Here is a 14331-nt window from a genome sequence, read left to right on the forward strand (position 1 = left end):
CTTGGCAGGGAGCATTATTTCTCTAAAAGTGAACATCGTAGGAGTTCTCTCAACTTGCCCCACTTTGCACAATTCTCTGTAAGGCAACCAAAGTGAACCCTTATAGATGTAAATCTTATATATTATTTCCCCACCCCAAGCCCTCCAATGGCATCCTTTCACACTTTAATATAAAATCCAGTGCCTTCACCTTGCCTTGCCCACTGCCCTCCGAGCTCGGGCCTGCCGGCCCCTCACTCCTCACTCTCGCCAGCACACTGGGCCCTCCCGGTCCTTGAGCACACTAGCAAGCTCACTCCTTGGAGCCTGTGCACCTGTTGTTCCTGCCACCTGGAAAGAGCTTCCCCAGGCCCAGATGTCCCCAAATGGGGATATCTCTTTGCTCAAACCTCCCATCTTCAGAGAGGCCTTCCTGTCTGAAAGCTTCCCTAATACCCTTTCTAGTGCACCTGTTGTTCCTGCCACCTGGAAAGAGCTTCCCCAGGCCCAGATGTCCCCAAATGGGGATATCTCTTTGCTCAAACCTCCCATCTTCAGAGAGGCCTTCCTGTCTGAAAGCTTCCCTAATACCCTTTCTAGTCCTCTCCACCCCATTCTGCTTGTGTTTCTTCATAGAACTTATCACTGTCTAACTGTGTATTATAATAATTGAATGTGTCTGTTTATGGTCCTGTCCCCCTTCTAGAAACTAAGCTCCAGGAGGGCAGGGACTTTATGTTTGGATAATTATGGATCCTCAGTACCTATTATAGGGCTCGGAACCCAGCAGGCACTAACTACATTCTCGTAGAATGAATGCATGATTCTGAGAGTACTGAATAAACTGGATCATTAACAGCAAATCTGTGAGCTACTCGGCTCTTTTTCTGCCAATGATGATCGTCGACATAATATAGTTCAATCTGCTTCATGAGCAGACAAGCAGACTGAAGCACACAGAGGTGTAGTTAGTTCCCCCAAAGTTACATTGTTGTCTACTCTCTCAGTCTGTTTCTCAAATGCAGCATCAAAGATTAGCAAATTCAATGAGATGAAAAGTTGAAACTGTGGAACTTACCTGGATTTGAGACAGTCAAATAGGCTCCCACTTCACTGATATAATAGGAGTTTTCATCCTGTAAAACAGCAGTATGTTAACCTTTGGATAATCTCTATTTTTATGTTTACGATCCTAGCTTACAGACTGTTTAGGCAGCTATTAAATCCTTGACATGGGGGTTGGGTGGTGTGTTGGTATGGAGCCATAATTGTGTTTGGAAATTTCCAAAAATGTAAACATATCACACAATAAATAAATAACAAGTAATAGCTTGTCTGCGGCTGAACATTTCTCTACTGCATACTTGTTGCTAGAACCTGAAATTCAAATTCCACTTGTACAAACAATTTGAGTCCCTTCAGCTGGGCCAAGTTTTCCACTGTTAAAATGCAAATACATCTGGAAGGTGGATGGGTTGGCGGGTGTACATTAAGCTTTTCCTAGTAATTAAGGTTAGAAGTCAAACTGAGACCACTCACCCTTAAGGCTACCATGGGGGAACTTCATGGGGTCCATAAACCCTCTGGGAAAAACAGTGTATGCAGAATTGTGTGTGCATTTTCCTGGGTAGGATATCAGCTACTTAAACAGATTAATGGGTTTGTGCCTCCAAAATGGTTAGATGGGGCCACCGTGAGGGAGTGAAAAAAAAATGGTTAACCCTGAGATCACTGGTCCTCCAAAGAGGACCCCAGGTTGTTGTGTTCAGAAATATAAAGCAATGTTCCACTTTTTACCTAGGGATTGTCCCTTTGGAAAAACAAAACAAACAAGAAAACCCTACAAAACATCCCTGTAACTTCTCTCAGGGTATGGAACATTAAAAGAAATTGAATCGTGGTACGAAAGGGTAAGTTGGAAAAGGAGTTTTTATTTTTTAAAGTAGGTGTTATTGCTTTTGAACATTCAATAGTAAACTGTCCACATGTAAGTTGCCAAAAATGGTAGAGCAACCAAAATCAGAATCTGAAACTGAATTGCTTTAAGTTGTTTACAATCTAGTCATTAAAGAAATTTAATAATAATTTGATTACATTTGATTACATTCTATATAAAATAATTTATATATTATTTGTGGATGAAATGACGATTCCTTGCACAAATAAGGGTTCCAGAAATACAGGCTGTTCTAGTGAGGTCACTATCGATCCACTGAACTGTAGATCCTACAGCTCATTGAGCAGCACATCCACAGACCGGCTTCTTACCTTGTGCCGGGAGCTTCTCAGCTCGTGGGACAGACACCTCTGTGCTGTGCCTTATTTAATCCTTGCAGTGACTGTGACTTGCTCAAGGTCACAGCCCTAATAGGTGGCTGGGGAAGATATGACCCCAAGCTGCCAGGCTAGCCTTTAACTTCTCTTATATCCACTCCTGACCAGGCACTGTTCTGGGTTCTGGGAGAAGAATAAGATCTGGATGCCTCATTCTTTTTTTTTTTTTTTTTCTTTTTACCAGTGTTCAGCACAATTTTTCAGTTATTCATGGACATATACACACTCATTGTCACATTTTTTTCTCTGTCTGGATGCCTCATTCTAAGTGCTCAGTCTTGGGTCTGAACAAGTTGAACAATGTACTTGGACCGTCCATTTGTTTTAGAGAAAAATAACTGTGACCCAGGCCCTTCTTGGGCTTCTTTCACATACAGTTTGTTCAGGTTATTCTTTGTTTGGTGTCCCTTTTAGCATAAGAGAGACCTATACGTCAGGGCTCGTAGTCACTGTTACAAGACTCTGCCCCATCCTAAGGGCAGAGAGAATCCATTGAAGGGTTTTCAGCAGGGCAGTGACATAAGCATGGCTTTGTTTGTGGAAATTGCTTGGGCTGCAGTGCGAGACTGATTTTAGGAGCAGCAGGAGAACAGTGACTGGGCCAGCTCTGAGCTCCGTGGGAGACCTCCTGGAATCTGCTCTCCTGTGGCATCTCCTCAACCTATCCTCATGGCTGTAAGGAAAGGGTGCTATGTACTTCTCTAAGGGTTTCACAGGTTACTAAGTGCATGCATTCACCTACGTGGCCTTCTTTGATCCTCACAACTCCCTGAGGCAGCGTAAATATTCTTAGCCCATTTTACAGCAGAGAACAAAGAGGCTCAGGGGAGCCTAGCATCTTTTTCTGAGGTACATTGTTTGTAGGTGAGACAAAGCAAGATCTTGTCTATAGGGTCCTGCTCTACATTTTCCTTCATGGGATATTAGAGAGGAAAAATGTGTTGTGCAAGAACTTTCTTCCACATTCCCTGAAATGTAATTGCCTAGATATATAGCCATCTCTAGGAAGCAGGGCTGGCCACATCATTTGTGAGCCTAGTACAAAACGAAAATGCAAGATCAGAAATCACTGAGAAACCCAAGAGGGACAGGAAAGCTTTAAACCAAGCATGGGCACTCCCCACTGTTCAGGTCGCGTGCCCACGAAGCTGGCCCTGACAGGAAGGGGGCCTGGCCCTGCCCCTCTATAGCTGGTGCTTTCTGGCACTAATGCCCAAGGTGAGGCCTTCCAAAGCAGATGGCAGTGCTCACACCCACTGCAAGTTCATCTTAGGCTGGAACAGGACAGAGTCCAGAGCCTGAATCCAGGTTTGCTTCTATTTTGACTGAGTCAAAATTAGACAAACGCTGACGGCAACTGAGCTGCTGTGTATCTTCATAAGGAAGGAAGAAAATTTGTTAGGTGAACTGATGTCTACAAAAGGGCAGGGGGATGTTTAGTTTCCTTGACATGCCAAGTTTTACATAATTTATGCTGCTGATATCAAATGAGTCTTACTTAGACCATGGTACCTATCTTTTCCATTGAGTTATGGTGTTATAGGATGTTCTTAAAGGAAATAAAATTGGCTTTTATTTAAACTGGAGCAAAGCACTTTTTTTTTAACTTGGAAATTCAAAATTTGGTGGAATTTGAACAGTAACAGGGCTGAAGTTTATTCTACATGAAGAGTTGGCAAGTTTTTTCCTGCAAATATTTTAGGCTTTGTGGGTGTCTGTAGCAACCACTCAGCTCTGTCATTCCAGCACAAAAGCAGCCACAGACCACACATACACAAATGAGTGTGTGACCTGCTCATTTATGGACACTGAAATCTGAATTTTTTATGATTTCCATGTGTCACAGAATAATCTTTTTCTCCCAACCATTACATAATGTAAAGGCCAATCTTAGCTTGTGGATTGAACATTTTTTTGGTGGGCTGGATTTGGTCTGGGGGCCATAGCTTATCGACTCCTAGTTTACACCATCAATGACAAACAAAGTTGCTGAACAAATCAGTTTGTTAACCACTCTCTTTAAAACATTTGCAAGAATAAAAGGTTGCTAAGAATTTTTAAATACTACTTAAAAAAAGTCTTTGTTTCCATGTAGCCTATTTTGAGTTGTCAAATCTCTGTGAACATTCCAAAATTTTAATTCTTTACTTTATTCAGTACAAGAATGGGACAATAATAACAGGACTTACCTCTTAGGTTGATGTGAGGATTAAATGAAGAAATCACATAAAAGACTTATCACAGAGTCGTCATTCAAATTTTAACTGGTGTTATTAACAACAGTAATAATAAGATTGCCCCTGCCCAGTAAACCTCTCTCACTGAGCTCAAATGATCATTTTTACCTAGCTCCCAGAGCTCAGATTCACTGCAAACAGCAAGAAAGAGAGAGCTAAGCCAGTGAATTAAGCTCAGCTACCCTTATGTATTAAAGAACCAGGCTGAGAAGGGAGGAGGGTATAGCTCAGTGGTAGAGTGCATGCCTAGCACTCACAAGGTCCTGGGTTCAACAAAACTTAAAAAAATAAATAAAAGTAAATTAAGAAATAAATTAAAGTTAATAGAGAACCAGGCTGAAACCTCAGCTCTGGGGGATGGGAATGGGGTGGATACAGAGGAGGGTGGTGGTGGGGAGGGGGAGGTTGACTGCTTCAAGCAGGTGTCAGGTTTAACCCAAAGCCCAAGGGAAATTACATACCATACATTAAGCAATTTATAGTGTGTGCTCACTCCTCTGACACCCACAGGGTTAATTTCCAAATGTTTTTCTCATTTGGGTTTCGAGTTGGACAGTGACAAATGTTTATCATGCTGGGTTCTTGAAGACAAAGTAAAAATCCTTTGTGTACTCATCAGCATTGACAAAAGAGGGCCCGAGGACTCCTAACAGCCAAATATGGTACTTTAACACTTACGGCTTGTCCATTTGAATGGGCCGCTTGTAAAATCTCATCTCACTATTCAACTGATGAATCTAGACACAGTGGCTCCTCACTACCAGTGTCTAAAGGGAGCTCTGCAATAGCTCATGAAAGAGATCTTAAACACCTTCCTTAGCGGAGGACAAGGTTCAGAGCAAGCCAGCCAGTCAAGCCTGCCCAGGAAGTCATAACGCCAATGACCGAGAGGCCTAGGGTACTCTCTCCTCAACTTCTGCAAAATGCATTGTGGGAGTTTCACAGTCACAGATGTTCAGGATGTGGACTGCGTCTTCAACATCAATCAGGTATTTTTTGCTCAGTGTTGTCTTGACTTCATCAAGAAACCTCTGCTCTGGAGGTAACAAAAGGAAGCCAAAGAATTGTGTCTTTAGAGCAGCTGACCTACTTTTTGGCAACTTGGCACAGAGTTCTCTGAAATTTAGATTCTCTCTTTTATTGATTCATTTCTTCATCAAACATTTGCTAAAGATATACTATATACAGAGTCAGGGTGGGGCACTAGACAGAGGAATGTGAATACGTCAGACATTTGCCTTCAGGATGGCAAAATGCACAGTAAAGGCCTGAATGGGGAACACATGGAGGGTCAGGGAACCAAGAGAAGAAAGCATCCCAGTTTAACCTGGGATGGAGGTGGAGGTGGGTGGGGGAGACTTCATAGCATAATAATAATTGAGTCATCTTAAAGGATGAATGGAAAAGCGGGCTTAGGGGTGGCAGGGGCATTCCAGGCGGAGGGGAGCCCACAAGGGAAAACAGGGCATGAAGGGTGCGGCATCCTCGGGAAGTTCTAAATAGTGTGCTCTGAAGGTGTTAACGTTTGATCACTGATAACAGTTTACAGGAGTCTGACAGCTAAGAGGGCTCCAAACACCCTGAAAGGCCCTGGGGGTAACACCAGGTGGCTGGGCAGTTAGACTTCCAGACCGCAGGTGGCCGATGTGCTGCCTGACCCTGCTGCCCCTCCCTCTTGGTGACTGGTTTCTCCCACGTCCCAGAGCCAGCGCTGCAAACTTGTGCTGCCTGCCAATCAGGTGGATGACAAAGGCATAGCGTTGAGAGCAGAAACTTCAACTCTACGCAAAGTGTCTGAAAGATATTTTTAAAACCAACTATCCTGAGCAGGAAGGAAGTTGTGGGGAGTGGCAGGGGAAAGGAGATATATTTACCCCGCACCTGAAGGGTCTGAACAGCTTTCAGCATGTCACCTTAATCAAATGAGACACTGACATGGAAAGGTTTTCAGCTTTTAAAAAAATGAAACTGAGGGAAATGAGAAAGGAAACCCACCTCTCCTGATCCCACTAAAGGCCAGACACCATGCTCAGCACTTTCACATACGCCAGCCCAGCTCACCCTCACATACGCCAGCCCAGCGTCCGGCTAGACAAAACAGGTCCTGGAGGGCCCATCTTATAGAAGAGGAGACTGAGGCTCAGAGAGAGAGAGCTAGCAACTTGTCCACAGTCACACAGAAATGATATGCATAAGTTAAGTCTTGCCTGAACAACTTCAAGTGATTTTTTAGGAGGCAAATTTTTTTTATGTTTCTGTCATTGGCAATATTTCAATTTTAAAAATTACAAATTATTGTACCTGATTTGAAACCTAAAACTATAGCCTGTATTTCTTTTTTAAATTATTTATTTATTTATTTTAGGGGGGGAGGTCATTACATCTATTTATTTATTATTAGTTTTTTTTTTTAAATGGATTTTCTGGGGATTGAACCCAGGACCTCATGCATGCTAAGCATGCACTCTACCACTTGAGCTATACCCTCCCCTGTCTTATATTTCTTTTATTTCTCCCATTATGTTGAGCTTAGTGTTGGGGACAAAATAGGTGCTCAGTAAATTCTTATTGATAAATTGGTTGACAAATCAGTCTTGCTAATCAGCATCCATTTATCATTCTATACTTGGTTCACATTTATAACATCTATGACATTATAACTAACATGTAGTTCTATTTTCCAAGGCTCTTTTTCTCTCTAGAACACTAATTCTCAACCAGGGGGTGGTTTTGCCCTCCAGGGGACATTCAGCAACATCTGGGGGCATTTTGGGCTGTCCCAGCTGGAGCTGGGTGTTGCTACTGGCATCTAGTAGGTAGCAGTCAGGGATTCTGCTCAGCATCCCACAAGGCACAGGACAGCCCCGACTGCAAAGACTTACCCATATTAACCCAGATGTTAATACTGCTGCTGTTGAGAAGCACTGGCATAGAAAGTAGCAACATTTGCAAAGTTGACTGACTGAATTGTTAAGCCCATTTCTCTTGTGGAAGAATCTAGACAACTTTCCTGTCTAAATACATTTCACATAGTTCACCTGTTCGGGTAGAAGGCATATTGCCAGGATCCACAGGCCAAGTCTGGCCTATAGTTGTGTTTTGTTTGGCCAAATTTTTTAAAAATGTGTTGTCAACACTCAATAATCATGTGCTTTTATAAAAAGATCTGGATTTCTGACTTCTCTTGAATAGTCAGTGTTGACAAACATTGGTCTCTCATCACCACCTGACAGAGGTGAGATGTAAAATACTTAACTGCCCTGCAGAGGAGGAGGGCACTCCTCACCTCTCCCTCTGAGGCTTGCCATCGCATGCTTATGCTCACATTTTTCTTATACAGATTTAATGGAAGAATGAAGTCTTCATCAAAAGTGGGAAAATAAAAAATAAGGACTGCCCATTACCAGGAAAAAGACATTTTTAATTTTTCACCACTTGACTCATTAAGTTCTATGCTTAGTCCCTGTAATCTTTGGATTTGTGGCCACTGTTTTGGCTTAAACAATTTCTCTTTTAAAATGTGGAAATCCCCCAGAAGGGTTAAGGGTGGTGGGAATTTTTACTTTCTATGAGCCCCTCTGCTTTCTCCTGTGACAAAGCCAAGGTCAGCTGCCTTGGGAAGTGGTGTTGGGAGTGGAATGAATATGGTGAATGTGGTTGGCGAGACTCGGCAAAGCTGCTGTTGCAACACCTGGAGCCATGAACTGAGAGGCTCACCTTATTCCTTCCTGAAGGAGGATGGGAAGAGGGGGCCCTACTGGTCCTTCTAGCGCTACTGGGCACTCATTTCCTGTCCAGCCTCTGGAGGCATAGAGGATTTCCAGAAAGGCAGGGATTCAACACTTGAGTGGAGCTTGATCAAATAGAGTTGAGCCTGAAGGCATCGTTCCAAGAAACAGATGAAAAGAGCAAAAAGAGACAGGGAAAGGTGCCAAAGCAACTCCTGCTCACAGCTCTGTCCATGGCCTGGCAGCATGGCCACTGTGTGCCACAGATGAACACTGGAGTTTTCGGAAGCCTTCCCTTAGGCAGTTTTTCACAGATGCAATGGTCTGGTAGGATTAAGCCCTAAATTAGAGCATAAATGCTTATGCCTATCCGCTGGCATTTTGCTGAAGTGACTTTTTAAAGATTCCTGACATCTTTCTAGATTAACTTCAGTTGTCCAGGAACAGAGCACTTATTATGCCCTGAATATTCTTCTGGTGAAGGATTATGTGTTTTTCCATTTGGTACTGAAAGGAAAATATCAACTTTTCAAATGCATCACTACCTTAAGGAGAAAAGCATGCATGAGGAGGACAAAGCCTGTGAGGCCAAGTTAATAACTCCTCTTTATTGACCATTGCATGTACCACACACTGTGCTAGATGGTTTACGTATAGCATTTCTAATTCTCCTAAGAGTCTTACTAAATAGCTGCCATTATTTCCATTTTATAGAGAAGGAAACAAACCCCAACTAGTCCAAGATCATGCAGCTCCTAAGTATTATGGCTGAGAGTCAGTCTTGATTTCTCTAATCCCAAAGTCTATGCTCACTGCTCTCCAAGATCTGCAAACCAAGACCCTCTAACTTCAGGGGTCATGTCAGACAGGCAAGAAGGAGGCCCCCATCAAGTTCCAGCTGCAAGGGTCCTCTTGACCTATTTGAAGGACACTCTGGGGCATGCAGGGGCAAGTCTCTCCTTTGACAGGGGGAGATGACCATCACTGTGTTCCCAGGACATTTGCCCATTTCAGTCATTGTGAACAGCTACTGGCTATTGAACATCCAGTTTCCATGTACTGGACAAAACTCTGTACAGGAAGGATCTTTAATTACTTTACCCCACTTTTCAAATGATTAAAAAAAATACTCAAACAGGTAAAACTGTCTGCCTGGTGCCACAAGGAGAGCAAGTGACAGAGTCAAATTTATAGCAAAGACTCTGGCCCCACAACCATGCTCTTCCACTCTACTCCGTTGCCTCCCCCTCCCAAGATCTGGTCTGGAAAACCCTGTGCCTGGTTTGTCCCTGAATTTTGCCTGCTGTGGTTGGAAAGAACCCATTGTGACATTTAATTTTGGTCTTAGTGTAATCACATTTCTTCATGCCCACTGGGAATTTCTATGGGTCTGTTCATCTGTACAACTTCCTCCTCTGGGTGGCTTGCAAGGGGCACTGCGGCCAGGTTCCCCAAGGCCAAGCCTCCCCCAAGAGGCATCAAAGCCCTTCTTAGGTTGCACTGAGGGGGCTGAAGAGGGAGGAAAGCAAACAGAAGATGTTGACACTTGCCTTCTCCATCTCCACGACCCTCGTTCTTATCAGAGAAGATCTCAAAAGTCTCTGAGGTCTATTTCCCCTGCACTTAAAGTGAAGTGGAGGGTTGCACCACTGAGCCCCAGGGTGAGGGTTAGGGGAAGCGGCGTTAGAGCCAGGTAGAGTGAAGGAGCTCAGCCTCACCTTGGTAAATGTGAAATTCACAAATCCACCCCGGAAGTTCAAGAGAAGGTTGGATTTTCGGGAGCCACAGTTCCCAGAGGCTTGAGTTGCATTGGGGTCGATGCTGAAGTATCTTAGGGGTGAAAGAACCTAAACCAAATAAAGGAGGTTGTTTCAGTGAACCGTGGAAGAAAACTCCAGCTGGGAGAGACTAGAAGCACAGGCCAGTAAGCGGGCCTGAAATTCAAGGCTAGTGAGTGTTCACTGGAGAATTTCAAAGTCCCCAAAGACACCTCTTATTTCCAAACTCTTTTGTTTAAAAGATTTTTTGAAGGAGTTCTTTGATAGATAATTCATGGCAAGTATACTCTTGATAAACCACGTGGAATTTAATTTTTGTTAAATCAAACATGTTGAAGGGTACTACAGGATAGGTTTTACTACCCAGTTTGCTACCCTTCTGTTTCAAATTAAAAACCTGCATGTGGAAGGTTTCTTCGAAGTCATAAAAACTGTGCCAAAAAGGGACATGTTATCTTTATAGTGATTATTTTAGCAAATTGAATACCCTTAGCCCCCACCCTATTCCCTCCAATCTTCTTGTCAAGTTGGATTTTTCATATTATTGTCATATTAATGTCACAGCTGGCTGGAACCATGGAGACAATCTAATCCAAATCTCTCGTTTCACAGGAAAGTTGCTGAGGCTTGGAAGTCATCCAGAGGGGCAGAGTCAGGCTGGGGTCAACGCTGGACACACACTCTGCCCATACTGGCTGAAACTGAGGGGTGTGCGTATTTAAAATTTTGATGCGTGCTTTCTTTGATCCACACAATCACTATCGGTTGCTACTTTTATATGTGTTCTAAAACAGATTCACCTTTTAATGGAGCACCTTGGAGAAAGAGGAGCTCGCAGTTTTATTTCAAGATACAGGATACAGGGGAGTGTTCATTCCTAGCCAGGCACTCCCACTCAAACTTTTTGAAGATAGCGTCCTATGGCCTTGACTTACCGTCCCTGAATCTTGAACTGTCAGCTCTATCCCCATCTCTGCTTTGATACAGAGCCTGCTTCCATTTAGAACGAGATAAATTCCAGTCTTGGCTGATGACGGCTGAGGTGCAAGGGTGGGCCCTGGAGCTGTGGGAGCAGGTGAGGCTGTTTGGGTGGTATTATGTGCGGTTGTGGTTGGACCTGGGGTGCTGGTGGGTAGAGTAGGCTTCTGACTAATTGTGCTGCTGTGTGGTAAGGCAGACAGCGTTGCTGGAAGGATGGTCTGGCTCCTGGGTTGGGTGGTTTTCCCAGTGGTGTGGCTGACAGTCGAGGGCCTGTTTCCAGTTGTGTGGGCTGGTGGGGTGATGGTAGGTGGTGATGAACTGGGACCCATGCTGGGACCGACTGTAGCCTCAGTGACTGAAGTTGTGTGTGACTTGTTGGGTACGGCCAGGGTTGTGACCAGGGTGTGGGTTATTGGGCTGGTAGATGAGGTGCTGTTTGTAGTTACCAGGGAAGTTGTTGCTGGAATTTTTATGGTTGTGTGGGTGGTCAGGGTCTCAGAGTTGGAGGTTGTGAAAGCTATTTGAGAGGTGACATGACCATCCGTTGATCTTGTTGCCAAAGTTTTGTGAGGCACATGGTTAGTGGGCCGCAGGAGAGAAGGTTTTGCTGGGGCCTGTACTGTTGCTGCTGTTGTGGATGGAGAAGAGCCTGAGATTTCTGGAAACAGCTTGGCTCTCGTGTGACCACCATAATGCAGGATCACTGCAAATTAGGAAACAAAAATATTAACACAACAACTAATAGCTCACATTAGTGAGTCCCGCCCCTACTCCACACTTATGTTTCCTCATTAAAAATTAATACGCATTTTTTAGATCTGGGGGACATTTACAAGGATCCAACAGTTATGTGAAGATCACTCAAAATTCTACCACGAGCCACAATTTTAACGATTTGGTTGCACCCATGTTTTTACAGTGTTGTGATCACACTGTAGATATTCTGCCCCTTTGTCTGTATGGGCTGTGGTCCTAGCACCCCAAAGCAATCATGCTCAGCTAGTTATCTAAGTGCCAATGCCTCTTCATTTTCCATCTTCAAGTGTGAATCCAGATAGTTCCCAGGTGGAGAGCATTCCCGTATAGGGCGCTGCTGTGATGACCTGACAGAGCAAGGGCAGCAGGAATACCAGTGATACAGATTTACACTGAGTTGTACAGTTTTCAGAGAATCATATAATTCCAGGTTCGAATGGGGCCTTAAAGATTATCTAGTACAAACCGTCATCTCATGTGTGAATTGTACCTTTGGATATTTGCCACATATACATCCAAACTATGCTCAATTACCTCCAATGACAAGAGATTCAGTTCCTTTCCATTTTTTATTTTGCCATCAGTTTTCTAAATATAAACCAGTTCGTGTTATTCCCTGACTTAACCTTTTGAGTGGCCCAGCTTTTTTCAACTGAGAAGGTAAATTAGTCCATAAGTGCTTGTTCTGCTACATCTGCTGTGCTGTCCTTCATGGTCTCGCTTAAATATCAGCTCCTCAAAGAGTCTTCCCCATATAAAAGAGCTCCCCACCCCCGCAGATCCCCATCACATCATTATACTCATTGCTTTCACTGCACTAATCACAACTCGTAAGTGTTTAAGGGGATGATATTCAAATATTTAACATCATGCGTGGCCAGACAGTGTGTATGAGCAGAACAGTGGCCCCGGTTATGTTTATTTATTGGTTGCTTAATTGATTGTGCATCTCTCCAACTAGATTAAAAGCAACTTGAAGGTGGGACTGTGTGTGTTTTTTCACCACCAGAGTCTGTGCATAGAAAGCGTTCAGGGGACGTGGAACGATTGCCTAAATAACTGACTGGGTAAATGAGGGCTATAGCACTATAGACCTCTTGGGATTATTGCAAGGCTCTAGCAAGCTGGTTTAAGTGAAAGCCTTCCTGGATCAGTAAGCATATGAAGAGCGTGAGTTATTGTCACAGGTTCTCTTCTGGGCCGTCCCTTCAGGGAGGAAGGCCTCTGGTTCTTTTTCAACCAGAATAGTTCTGTTCTTGCCTCTTTCCAGGCACATAGCAAGCCAGAAAGTGGACAAGTTCTGATGATGTTCCTTGAGAGTTCATGATCAGGCACTCTGAGACATGGCTCTGTCCCTACAATGCCATGGTTTCACTGCGTTTACCCATTGTATTTTCACTCATTGGAGCAACAGCTCCCCAGTGCTAGGCAGTGACTTGGGAAAACACAGGGAAAAGTGAAAGAATGTCACTCTATGCTGGTGTTTATAGAGTCCTGAAATTCATAGCAAATCAAAATCATCCCTAAAATCCTTTACTATCTCTTTCTTTCATTCAATATATTTCTAAGTGGTTACTTTTCCCATAATAATAACAATAAAAATCCCAAGTTACTGAACACTTACTACATCGTAGGCCTCAGGCCAAGGGCCATCTTTCACCAACTCTTCTCAAAAACCCTCTGATGGGTACTATCTTTATCTGCCTTTCAGATGATGAAACTCAGGTTTAGAAAATTCTATTAACTTGACCATAATCACACAACCTGTCAGTTTTGGAGCTGAGGCTTAAACCCATGTCTGAGCCAAAGCCTGCCCTTGGATTGGAGTTGGGTGGAGGTGGTGTGTGTCACTGGGAAGAATGGGGAGAAAAGAGACACAAGCAGAGGGGAGACCGGTAGGTTGTCTCTGCAGTGACCCTGATTCACCAAAGCTTCATAATGGTGATCCTTAGTGAGGCTTTCAAAGACCCACATGCTAAAATAGTAATTATTTTCCAGAAGAAAAGTTCTAACTTTAAACCCAGTAGTAACACTTACGAATTATTTCTGATAGTTGGTTTGCAAAATGGGAAAGACAAAAGTATCCGTTCAAATTGCCTTACTATTAAGTAGACTTACTATTAATGACATTTAGTTTCTGAATACTATTGTTATAGGGTTTTTTGTATCTAAAATGTTTACTTGGACAATTAAAAAGTATGATATTTGAGGGTTGTAAATTTTTTGGGCTGTAGGTTTACTTTGCAAATCTTTGTAAAATCACTATATGTGGAAACTTTATGCCTACATTGTAGAGCTTGGAGCAAGATTTTTCCTTTCAAGATTGTTATGAAGGTTGACAGTCACTGAAGATTTATTTTCACAATTCATTTAGGCTGACCCTGATTTGTGGTTTTCTGGGTCAAGAACCCAATGGGAACCCCATTAGGTCCATTGTATTAATACTAATATGGAGAAATAGAATTCACTCTAAGATGTGGTGTCCAGGAATATCTTGTAGTAAAAAGCAAAGACTGCTGCAGAGAACTCTGGGAGACT

General features: G+C 43.3%; 1 protein-coding gene across 3 annotated transcripts in view; it reads right to left on the bottom strand.

Moving 5' to 3' along the window:
* LAMP3 (lysosomal associated membrane protein 3) overlaps nt 1-14331 on the bottom strand; it is a 34107-nt gene that overhangs the window by 14201 nt on the left and 5575 nt on the right. For all 3 annotated transcript variants that reach the window (XM_010976217.3, XM_064493191.1, XM_010976216.3), the window contains exons 2-4: nt 10992-11740; nt 9997-10125; nt 1058-1115 (exon numbers count right to left, since the gene is read on the bottom strand). In XM_010976217.3, coding sequence (XP_010974519.1) covers nt 1058-1115; nt 9997-10125; nt 10992-11740 — 936 coding nt within the window. The remainder of the gene's footprint in view (nt 1-1057; nt 1116-9996; nt 10126-10991; nt 11741-14331) is intronic.

The sequence above is a fragment of the Camelus dromedarius genome, chromosome 2 (genome assembly GCF_036321535.1).
Source record: "Camelus dromedarius isolate mCamDro1 chromosome 2, mCamDro1.pat, whole genome shotgun sequence".
Classification (NCBI taxonomy): Eukaryota; Metazoa; Chordata; class Mammalia; order Artiodactyla; family Camelidae; genus Camelus; species Camelus dromedarius.